The sequence below is a fragment of the Felis catus genome, chromosome A1 (genome assembly GCF_018350175.1).
Source record: "Felis catus isolate Fca126 chromosome A1, F.catus_Fca126_mat1.0, whole genome shotgun sequence".
NCBI lineage: Eukaryota > Metazoa > Chordata > Mammalia > Carnivora > Felidae > Felis > Felis catus.
Window position 1 is genome coordinate 195,335,496 of NC_058368.1, and position 12,383 is coordinate 195,347,878.

General features: G+C 44.5%; 1 protein-coding gene across 4 annotated transcripts in view; it reads right to left on the reverse strand.

The window, feature by feature from the left end:
- Positions 1–12,383, reverse strand: part of SLC36A1 (solute carrier family 36 member 1) — a 167,523-nt gene that overhangs the window by 134,444 nt on the left and 20,696 nt on the right. For all 4 annotated transcript variants that reach the window (XM_019840121.3, XM_045036625.1, XM_045036611.1 and 1 more), the window contains exons 2-7: positions 12,105–12,252; positions 4,701–4,791; positions 3,696–3,784; positions 3,150–3,245; positions 1,047–1,131; positions 411–629 (exon numbers count right to left, since the gene is read on the reverse strand). In XM_019840121.3, the coding sequence (XP_019695680.1) occupies positions 411–629; positions 1,047–1,131; positions 3,150–3,245; positions 3,696–3,784; positions 4,701–4,791; positions 12,105–12,247 (723 nt within the window). In that variant the 5' untranslated portion in view covers positions 12,248–12,252. The remainder of the gene's footprint in view (positions 1–410; positions 630–1,046; positions 1,132–3,149; positions 3,246–3,695; positions 3,785–4,700; positions 4,792–12,104; positions 12,253–12,383) is intronic.

Below are 12,383 nucleotides of genomic sequence, written 5' to 3' on the forward strand. Positions count from 1 at the left end.
TCATCTTAATATGTGTCTATTTTCCCATTACACGATGATCCATGTATTAACTATCCAGTTGAGGAAAAATCTAAACCAGTGATCTCAATAGGGGTGACTTAGCACGCGCATACCCACCCTCAGCACACTTCGCAATGTCTGGGGATATTTTTGGCTGGCCTAACTTGGGTAGTGGCTGCTACTAGCAGCTGGTGGGTAGAGGCCAGGGATGCTGCTAAAATCCCACGATGCACAGGACAGTCCCCATGACACAAAGCTTATCTGGCCCAAAATGTCAACAGTGCCAAAGTTGAGAACCCCTAATCGAAATATACCACACGTAAGTAACATCTCCCGATTTATGTTCCACTTACTTGTTTTGTTTGCTGCTTTGATTATGTAACAGGCGGAGGGAGAGCCTGGGCTCTTACCTGGACAATGAACTGGTAGAGCATAACCAGGCTAACCAGCATGGTGATGTTGGCCAACAGAGAGAAGATGGACAGGGCTCGGAGGTTCCTGACAAAAACCAGCAGCACCAGGAAGGGCAGGAAGGTGAGCATGTAGAGTCGGGAGTCCATGGTGGGCGTCAGAATCACAGTCTCATTGTTGTGGCAGTTGTTGGTGGTCCCGTTGGCCGCTTCGATCACCTAGAATGAGGGGAAGGAGGGCGACAGAAAAGTCTCTCAAATGACAGAGGCCGGTGGACCTCCCACCCAAAAGGGTTCCTAACTGGGGGCTCAGGAGGAAAACAACGCCATACAGGAGTCTGTGGCTGGTGAACCATCTTCAGAGATCTTCATAACTGTCATCAGCAACCCAACTGTCTGAGCTGGGTTTGAGCACATCTTATCTAAAGACAGGAGGATAGACAAGGTACCTGGAAGTTTCTCAGTGTCATAGGTCTTTAGACAAAATTACACAAAAGACACCGTTCTATATAACGTGTTAAACTCTTAATTCTTTTGTTGACCAAAACTGGCTTAGAAGGAATCCTAAACTCAAAACCCACTTATCTCTTGCCATTCTCTCTCTCTCTGTCTTTTTTTTTTAAACCAGGGCCCTACCTGTTTAAAGTTGTCAGCCAGAAAGACAAAGTAGACACAGCAGAACCCCAGCTGCGTGACAATCAGGAAGAAGTCCACCAGGTGCCTGTAGAAGGGGAAGGAAAGAATACAAACATCATGAGAATGAAAAGCAAGAGAGTCCCGGAGACAGAGGTGTTCCAACAGTGCTTCTTCCCAGGCCGTCACAGCCCCTTCCCACCAGGTGACAAGGATGAGGGTGCCCTGACAAAAGGAGAAACCATGCAAGGTGCCACCAGTCTGGAGCTTTGGAGGAGGGTGAAGACGACGCTGAGGTCCTCTTCCTCTGTCTTCTCTAGAATGCTGCGTGGGGTCGGGTGATCTCGAGATCAGAATGGCTAGAGTGGAGCACACACCCCAGGACCAATGACCAGCCCTTGGCCTCCCCCTCCCCGCGGCCTGCCTATCCTGTCTCACACTGTTTGTTCTAAAGCTACAGGGAGCCCTCAGCATAAAAGCCCAGGAGGTGGAGCCCTTTACGCTCGCTTTCTATAATATGGATCTAAGAAACAGCCTACTCTCACATAAGTACACAGAAACAGATGTACCAAAACAGACAACTGATGGAAGCCCTGAACAATAGCTGGCAACAACCTAAAAGATCATCAAAAGGAAAATGAGTAAATGCAAGACCATTCTTAAATGGAGAGGTATACAGCAGGGAAAAAGAGTATGTTAAATCTATATGTGCTGATAGAGATAGGTCCAGGACCTTTAACTGAAAAAACAAACAAACAAACAAACAAACAAACAAACAAAACAGCTTCCAAATAGTACTTATAGTACTGTCAATTTGTGTAAAAAATGTTAAGAACATGTGTATGTTTGTATACGTACAGAAAATGCCAGAAGTCTACCCAAGCAAGTGTAACCAATAGATACTTTTATTTTTCACTTTATGAACGTGTATCTTGCTCAAAAAAAAAAAAAATTTACCATGAACAGACATTAATTTCATTAAAGAAAGGAAGGGAGGAAATAAGGAAGGAGGGAGGAGAAATGGGGAGAGAGAGAGAGAAAGAGAAACAGAGAGAGAGGAGAGAGAAGAAAGGAGGGAAGGGGGCGGGGAGAAACAATCAATCAACTACCAGCCAACCAAATAACCAATGGTGGCCACTTGGCACGATGGCTTCTCCCAGTCACAGAAAATGATTCTGCTAAAAGAACCGCAAAATAAACCTGTATCACAGGAGGAAGCTATGTGTGAAACTATAAAACCTCCCTATGAACACAAAAAGGGAGTTTTCCTGGAGAACACAGATTTAATGCAGTTCCATTTAAAAAGAATTTAAAGGATTCAGCCTTTGATGTCAACTCTCTACTTCTAAATATACCATTTCCTCAAACAGGAAACAAAAATTAGAATATTTCTCTCCAGGCATCTGGAAACTTACCCTAAGGAGAAATTTCCAAACACCCCCCACCCTCCTCCCCCCTTGAAATGTCTCTTTCCCCAACAAACCCATTTGTTCTAGCTCAGCTCATCTCTTCCTTAAAGCCTTCCTTCTCCTGCCCAGTGCCCTAACCTTAAAGCACCTATCATGTGCACTTTGCATCTGGCACAGGTAACCGTCCTTAAGTCTCCTCCCCGTCTGAGCCCCTAGGGTGCGCTTCTAGCTTCTGACACTTTTTCTACTGGTATAGACTATTCCTGATCTCTTGTCCTTGAGCCTTCCACATATCCTTCTCCGTACAGAGACTACAAGTCCGCAAAGGGCCAGGACCACACTATTCACCCCAGGGGGATCCCCCCTCCCTGTATCGAGAATTATTCTGCATGACTTATAAGAGAGTGCTTAAATATCTTTACTGAACAAATGAGTGAATAAAAAATAATCACTGGTCATAGACTGCCAAAGCTGGGAACAGCCAGGTTGGCCAATAAGGAAACTGAGGACCAGAGAAGAAAGGGGTCACACAGCCAAGGTCACCAGATGACTGCAGGCAGAGCTGAGCTAGGAGCCAAATCCACTGACCCAAACAATGCTCTTTCCACTGCTTATACCGTGTGCCGCGCCCCACCTCCCTGTCGGAGGGCCTCCACTCTGCGAGGCCACAGCTGCAACGAAGAAGGGAAGTGGTTACCTTCCCCAGTGCGCGTGGTTCCGGAGCCAGGAGCTGGGGCTGGATTCCAGTCCGTACATCACTGTGTCCCCATAGTCCACAAAGGGCTTGTTCAGTCTGGGAGGAGAGGGAGAGGGGAAAGGCAGAGTGTGTGGGTTCAACAAAGTGACAGAACACAGGTAGCTCCCGGAGACCTGGGCCAGTCCCCCACCTGTCACCCTGGAGAAACTACTGAGTCCTGCGTCTAATGCTTTCAAGGATCAGAAGTGTTAAATCAACAGGTCAGTTACTTCCTTATAATTACCGACCATCTGGCAGAACCATTTCAGTGGGGTAAATACTACAAAGCACATAAAATGAGAATGCGGTCTCTGTCCACTGGACACAAGCAAATACGACAGATGACAACAAACTGAAAAAGAACACAAAAATAACCAGGGGAAGGGAGTTCTGCAATAATCAGCAGCCACCTGCAGCTAGCGCAGAGAATTTAGAGTGGCCTAAGTCCTCTCTTTCAGCGCGGCTAACAGAATCCCAAAGGACAACTTGGCATATCAGAGCGCTCACCTGCGGCAGAAGTGGTGAGCACATTTCACCAGGATACCCATGCAGTGCACAGCCACGATGCCTATCACCAGCAGGCTGAGGGGACCCATCTGGGGACAGGTGTTGCGGGCAAGAGAGAGAGAGACAAGCAGGTAGAATTAGGAGTGAACCCAATGGAGAGTGGATTTGCAAATGATCAAAACACTACTAAGCACCTTCCAGTGACAGAACTTCTGGCACAACGTTCGAGATAGGAATGTGATCGTGGGGGTTAGCTCGGGGAGAAGGGCATGATCTGAACCTTAGCATGCTTTCAAAAGAGTTAACCTCATGGAGAAGAATGACACAGCATAAGGCTGTTCCAAAACAGCTTCAATTCAGCCGAACAGAAGGCTCCTATGTTCTGGGAAGAAGAGACAGGGAAGGGGTGGAGGGAAGGAGAAGTTCTGGGAAGAAGAGACAGGCAAGGGGTGGAGGGAAGGGGAAAGGTCTCGTTAGGGCAACGCCAGGTCAGGAAAAGATGCCCTTAGCTAAGGGCAATCCACATCTCTGAGCTAGCTCCAACTCTAAGAGAAACCAAATGGCTTTAGATTGCAGTCTGTAGGGGATGAATCATAACAGAAAAAGTAAAATTCTCAGAGTTGGCCTCCTAGGAGCGGGACGTGGAAGGACTGTGGAAGAAACCAACAGACTTCTGTTACGAATCCATTACTTAATATTATTGACAGAAACTCCCTGAGACATTTTAAGTACTCCTCCTCACCCCAGAGTAAGCTACATGAGGGCAAGAATCTCTCTTTTTTTATTCACTGATAACGCTCAGAACCCAGAACAATGTCAAGCACACACAAGTCCCTAAATAAATATGTTTAAGTGAACGAACACCTGAACTTTGCTCCTTCTCAGCTGAATTAAAGAGAAAAGCTTTTCATTTTTAAGTGTTTTAAATGAAGCAAATTTAAAAAAACACACACACCATCTCCTAAAACTTGTCATGATACTCCCCCTGCCAGTGCAGATCCTTACCAAGATGCCTGCATTCTTCACTGCCAGAGGCAGCCCCAGGAGGCCAGTGCCAATGTTGCCTTTTAGCAAGTGGACCAAAGTCTGGAACCATCTGAAGTGGAAAGAAGGTAGACAACGGCATGTTAACAATAATGACAGCTAACATTTACTAAGCATGTAGCCCTGTGCTAAACACTTTCATGCATTATCTCATTCAATGTCTACAACAACCCTATGAAATAGATGTTAACTTTGTTTTATGGATGAGGAAGACACTTGCTCAAGGTCATATACCTAATAAAGAGTTCAGCCAGGATTCAAACCCAGGCAGTCTGACCCGCGAGCCCAACCCTTGCCTCTGTGCTATGAGCTCCATTCCCTGTGGGATCTCCAAGAACCCCATCTCTATGGCACATTAGACCAGAGGGACACCACGGCTCTCTGTAGATGCTTTATCTTTTCCTGGTGGGGCTGGTCTGGGTTTCACCATAACTGCCCACTACAGAGACTCGTATCCAAAACCACACTGGAGGATGACAAGCATTCAGTGTGAAGGACAAGACACTGGTGTAAGAGAAAAACGAGGGACATAAAAAACAGAAGCCCAGAACCCTTAAAAGAAAACTGTATGCAAAGTGAACAGAGCAAAAGGAATATGGTACCACAAACGGCCAGTCCCTGGAATACTTTGTATTTAAAATTAAAAGTCGATGGGAATGCAAGCTCTGGAAAGCAGTATGGAGGTTCCTCAAAAAACTAAAAAGAGAACTACCCTACGACCCAGCAATTGCACTACTAGGCATTTACCCACGGGATACAGGTGTGTTGTTTCGAAGGGACACATGCACCCCCATGTTTATAGCAGCACTCTCAACAATAGCCAAAATATGGAAAGAGCCCAAATGTCCATCGATGGATGAATGGATAAAGAAGATGTGGTATATATATATACATTGGAATGTCACTTGGCAATCAAAAAGAATGAGGGGCGCCTGGGTGGCGCAGTCGGTTAAGCGTCCGACTTCAGCCAGGTCATGATCTCGCGGTCCGTGAGTTCGAGCCCCGCGTCAGGCTCTAGGCTGATGGCTCGGAGCCTGGAGCCTGTTTCCGATTCTGTGTCTCCCTCTCTCTCTGCCCCTCCCCTGTTCATGCTCTGTCTCTCTCTGTCCCAAAAATAAATAAACGTTGAAAAAAAAATTAAAAAAAAAAAAAAAGAATGAAATCTTAGCATTTGCAACTACGTGGATGGAACTGGAGGGTATTATGCTAAGTGAAATTAGTCAGAGAAAGACAAATATCATATGACTTCACTCATATGAGGACTTTAAGAGACAAAACAGATGAACATAAGGGAAGGGAAACAAAAATAATATAAAAACAGGGAGGGGGACAAAACATAAGAGACTCACAAATATGGAGAACAAACTGAGGGGTACTGGAGGGGCTGTGGGACGGGGGATGGGCTAAATGGGTTAAGGGGCACTAAGGAATCCACTCCTATAATCATTGTTGCATCTATGCTAACTAATTGGGATGTAAATTATAAAAAAATTAAAATAAAAGAATTTGCATTTTCAAAAATAAATAAATAAATAAATAAATAAATAAATAAATAAATAAATAAATTAAAAGTCGGATTGGAGAAGCCCTCTTCAAACGTCACCTAGTTCATCATTCTGCCTTGAGGACAGATTTCCCCCTCACCTATTATAGACTGTCCATCTCACACTGTGATTATAAAGCCTATCCCGCACCCTCATTCATTTTTTCACCCAGCAAATACCATCTGTTCTGTGTAAAACATTGTGCTCATACTGTGGTAGAAAGAAGTATGAATCAGATACGGACCTGGACCTTGGTCTCTAGAAATTAATAATGTTTCAATGAAAAAATAAGGCAGATACATTAATAACCACCCAGGTAGAGAGACGCCTTCTTAAGATGTGCCCGGGAACAGTGTTCAGGGAGGGGGAGGCAGGTGAGGGTCCCAGAGTGGAGATCTGAGCTGAGTCCGGGAGGGCAGGCAGAGCTTGCAAGGGTGCCCCTGGGGAAGAAAGGCCTGGAAATACAAAGCTAGAGAGAGACAGGAGGCATCAGCACAGAGGAGTGTGTTTCCTCAAGGACTGATAGCAGAGGAATGTCCTCATCTGCCATATTTTCTATCCCGCTACCTCCAGAAGGATACAAAACAGGTCAAACACAGCCATCGCTTTGCCCCCAATACATAGACTCACTCAGGATTTGGCCTCTGGCACCGTCTGGAAATTCTTCCGCACAAATACCCTAAATCCCTCCTAAATGATGTTTCCATATATTTCTTCAAATCAGCAATTCAGAAGAAACCAAAAGCAAATAACATATGTTCACTCGTAAAGACCATAATAAATATGACCTATCTCTACTCTCTGGAATGGAATTTTACTTTTGGTAACCTTTTTCCTTCTACCTCTAGGAAGAAGACTTCTCGACCTGCCTACTGTCCCCAAGTTTTTCAGGAAAGATCAAGAAAATGTCTTTGAATCTAAATGAGAAGAGGCTGAGCACTCTCCCGGACTATCCTGAGGAAACAGCCTAAGGACCACACGAGTACAGGGGTGACTGCTTAATTATCAGCAGCCAGGGACCAGAAGATTATAAGCAGGATGATAAGCGAAGCAAATGTCTACCTTAGCAAATGTTTAATCCACTCAAGGCAAAGGTAAGCATTGTAGCAAACCCACCTGCCTACCAGAGGCCTCCCCAAAATGCCTCTGAGCTGGGTTTTGTGGGAGACCAGGTCCCTATTAGCCCCGGTTCTGCCAGTAACTCTATACAATTCCCTTCCCTTGTCTGGACCTTAGTCTCAGCTGTAGAGTGAGGGGACTGGATAGGACAGCATCCTTTCCAAGGTCTCTTTAGCTCCAAAACACCAAGATTCTAAGCAACTGGCCAACATTACTCTCTTTAATCAATGGCCCCAAGCTGAGATTACCCAAAACCATGAGTATCACAAAATCAACTCCATGGACTGCAAAGTCTTAACTATGGGGAGTACAGGGAGGAAACCTTGCAAATCTCTGTAGTTCAGTTTATGTTCCAGATCAGCAGTTCTTACACTTTTTGGTCTCAGGAACCCTATATATACTTATAAAGTATTAAGGATACCAAATAGCTTTTGATTATATGGATTATGTCTGCTGATATATATTACAAATTAAAATTGGGAAATTTTAAAATATGCATTAATTAATTAAAATAACATGTTAATAAAATAAGTAAATTCTATTTTAAATTAATTTACTTAAAATTAAGTTAATTTAAAAATAAAATTATATGTTAATATAAATAACAGGTTTTTAAATTTCTTTTTTCTTTTCTTTTTTTATTTGAGGGAGAGAGAGAGTGTGTGCAAGCAGAAGGGCAGAGGTAGAGGGAGGGAGAGAATCAAGCAGGTTCTACGCTTAGCATGGAGCCCAACTGGAGGCTCCGTCCCATGACCATGAGATCATGACCTGAGCCGAAAGCAACTTAACCAACTAAGGCACCCAGGCGTCGCTATAAATAACAGATTTTTTTTTTAATGAAAAGTAATTCTATTTTCCAAAACAAAAACTGGTACTAATTTACAGGTTTTTTTGCAAACTTCTTTAATGTCTTGCTTGATAGCTTCACTGTCTACTTTTGCATTAAATCTGTTGTGATATGTTGTTTTGGTTGAAGTACACGAAGAAAATCTGTCCTCACAAAGACATGCAGTTGGAATGTGTTTTAGTAATCTCTTTAGATGATTATGGTAGTTTTCCTTTGATACTTGACATGTAGTTGTTTCTTAGAAGTTAGTTACAACATGGAGTCTGGCCTTTTCAATATCAGATCAGATCAAAAATCTACTGGTGATCTTGCCCTTTGCATGAATCTTTCACCCACGCACAATTTTCTAATATCAGGCTGGCCATTTGGAAGATACTGGTTCCCTGAGTTATGCAGATCTTCTGAGCACTGGCACATTTCACTACACAATATCAGAAAAACTCACATTTATTAGTATCACTGAAGTTTTTTTTGTTTTGTTTTGTTTTTTAATTTTTTTTTTCAACGTTTATTTTTGGGACAGAGAGAGACAGAGCATGAACGGGGGAGGGGCAGAGAGAGAGGGAGACACAGAATCAGAAACAGGCTCCAGGCTCTGAGCCATGAGCCCAGAGCCTGACACGGGGCTCGAACTCACGGACCGCGAGATCGTGACCTGGCTGAAGTCGGATGCTTAACCGACTGCGCCACCCAGGCGCCCCTGAAGTTTTTTTTTTTAAGGGAACGAGCGAGCACAAGTTGGGGAGAGGTGCAGAGGGGGAGAGAGAATCTTAAGCAGGCTCAGCATGGAGCCTCACATGGGGATCAATCATACGACCCTGGGATCATCAACTGAGCCAAAATCAAGAGTCAGATGCTCAACCAACTGAGCCACCCAGGCACCCTACTAGCCTTTAAGTAGAGGGAAGCTGTCAAGGTCAGTGTTGGATACCAGGTTTTTTTCTAGTTTTGCTTGAAAAATTAAATTTTATTGTGGACCACAAATACCATTGTTTTTCATGAGGTTATGGTCTCATTATTTTCATTTCCAAGAAAATGTTTGCCAAGTCCTCAGGCCTGAATAACCTACAGCTTGTTAGTTCTTCCTAGCAAAAATAGTGTTCTACAAAAAAACAAAAAAAAACAAAAAAACAAAACCCCAAGCAGCTAGTTCAGAGGTAGTTGAGTTCAGTAACTCAATCACTCAAGGTCTTGTCCTTGAGACAGGTGTCACACTTTGGTATGCAATAGAGGTATTTCACATGTACTTCCCATTTTGTCACGCAGATTATTAAACCTGCACTGAAGGATTAAGTGATAAAATGAGTAATTTGACTGCTTCATCAAGGACCTGCTTACGTGAAACTGGCTTATTCTTTGTACACGCGTGGCAGAGAAAAATACGATGACTGGCATAAGTTGGTAGTATTGCCTTGATTTATGCTAACGCACCGGCAATTTTACCCGCTGGTGAACCATCAGTGTAAATGCCAACACAGTGAAAAGGCAAATAACATGTTAGCATTATTATGAAAACAGTTTCAGTCTCACAGACTTCTTGAAATGGTCTTGGGAACCCCAGAGAGTCACACTTTGCAAACAGCTGTTCTAGATAACCTAGAGCAGTCAACTGGTTTCTCAGCCTGCCGGCCTGGGGGAAAAGGACCCAAGCTCAACCAACAGCTGGTATAATGTAACTCAACAGGGCAACAAGAAGAAAAATGCCCAACAGAGTAAAATGAGGCTGTTGTCAAAGCAGTCAACGGCTTGGCAAGACCAAGTGTTAGGAAATAAACTCACTAAACACACCATTATGGAAGTGTCTGGGGTTCCGATCTGCACCCCTGATTAGGGATTTTTCTTGAGCCCTTAACCCTTAGAAGAGCCAGGTATATGCAAGCATGTACTTTATTCCTTGCATTTTGTTCCTTGTACTTTGTTCCGTGTCCTTTGCTCCTGGACAAAGCAGATAACAGGGTGGGGCAAGGCACAGTAGACAAGGACTCCAGCTCAAGAGCTTGTCTCTAACACCCTGATATGTGAGAGATCCACCTGAGCTAATGAGGTCTCCTGAATCAGCTTATATCTTAATGACACCTGGCATGCTTTCTACACCTAAATGCTCAGGTGGATCCAGCCTGAGTAACCAGCTGGTTACTCAACCAACCCTCCCAGTCCCAAGGGAGTACTTTTCCCTCTCCCACTTGTGATACTGGACATCACTTGCAGATGGGCATTCCTGGTCACCTACCCTATAGCACAGTATCAGGGCAGGATAGGCCCTCACAACAAAGTATACCCAGGAAAACATCCCAGTACAAGCCCAAGGAAGGTATCTCCTGATTTTCTCAATTTCTAACAAGCAAGGAGAAATAGTTTTGGGTTGATACTAGTTATAATGCAATGTGAAAAAAGAGATACTCAGAATAGCTAACGGGCACACATAACTTTCAATACATACAAAACTCGTGAGCTACCATCCTGAAGTTGCTAGTGGTTGGTTTTGAACTTCAGGGAGGTCCCTTTAAAAATGAAAATCTAGACCCCATATGACAAGCATTACACAGACAAGCTGATGCCTGATAACAAGAGCAAAAACTGGAAGAGAAACTATAGAGAGAGAGGCTTGGAAAAACAATTGCACAACGCGTATGACTTCTGAAGGGAAGCTATCACATGTCAATGGCTGCATTTGGAGCTCCTTCTGCCTGGGGGGAAGCCAGCTGGGAGGATAGGTTAGGGAAAAGAGGGCAAAGATGGTTCTCACTGCCGCCAGTTGTTCTCTGCACAATCTTTCCCATCAGCTAGCACTGCAAGGAAATGGGGGAATCTACAAAAGCATGCCACATGAGACATAAGCTATAGAGACTGAATCTTTAGGAGCAGAAATCACCTAGTGGTAATGTGGACAGACCATATCTTCTGGTTCTATCCCAAGAGAAAATGCCCTGCCCCAGGAGAGCCTGCAGCCAAAGGGAGCTTCACCAGTAATGACCTCCAAGGGAAGCTTCAAGAGCCTCCTTGGGCAGTCACATGGGACAAGTCTAGCACATAAAGGATCCCTCAGTTAAGTCACACCCAACCCACAAAGGAACACAGAAAGGGTAACAGCTAAGCTTGAGGAATAAACAGAAGGGGTCAAAAAAGATGGAGAAAACATCAGGGGCATATTTGAGGTTCAGGACTGAGTATGAAAACTCAGTGGGGTAGAAAACCCTCTTCTGAACCTTCTAACTCAAGTGGGTAAGCACCAGACAGTCAGCATACCTTCACAGTGGGGTCCTCAACTTTCTCTTACATTTGGAGAAACTGAGGCCCAGAGAGGGCACTCAGATGAGCCTTGGGATTCAGTTTCCAGGAATAAAACTCAAGCCCTCCCTAGGCAATGCAAAGCAGACCTCCTTTCCTCAACCTCTTGAATTTTTCAAATGCAGGAGAAATTATTCCTTCCTCCCTCTTACCACTTCTTCAACCAAATGAACTGGCTGTTTCATGATGGGGACAGAAGTCTGGGCAAGACTCTGCAAAGGAAGCTTCCAAATGAGCCTAGAGGTATTTGAGGTTCTAAGACAGATGACCGACCCATGCTTCTGAATTAAGAGAACGTTCTCTCTAGAAGTTTCTCTTACATTCAGCACCAGCGTTCGGGGACCAACGCAGCTGAAAGGAGCAAAGAATATAAAACAGATGGGAAGGTGGCTGGCAAGGAACTCAAATCTCAGCACTGTTACTCACCCAGTCTCTTTATATCTTCCTTCCATCTGTAAAGTGGGGAACTGATAAAAATGGGGGGACAAAAATACCTCTAAGGGAGACTACATTATGAATACAGAATGTAGAAACATGAATCCCACCCAGGAGGGTAAAGAAACTTACGTTGTGCTGTTGCTTTCCCCAAACCGCTGGTAAGAGCCAGGGGAAGAGAAGTTGTTTAGGCCTTCGGATGGGCTCTCCTCTGGGCTCACGTCCGTGGAGCTGTAGTCATTGTAATCCTCGTTCCGAAGTCTCTGCGTGGACATGGTAGCTGGAGGGACAGGGTCAGCGCTAAGACCTCCAGAGGCCGGGGCCTTTAGCTCCAAGCCTGTGGTGGGCTCTGGGGCAGGAGCAGCCATGGTCACAACAGCTCAGTGACAGCTGCACTATGAATTAAGTACA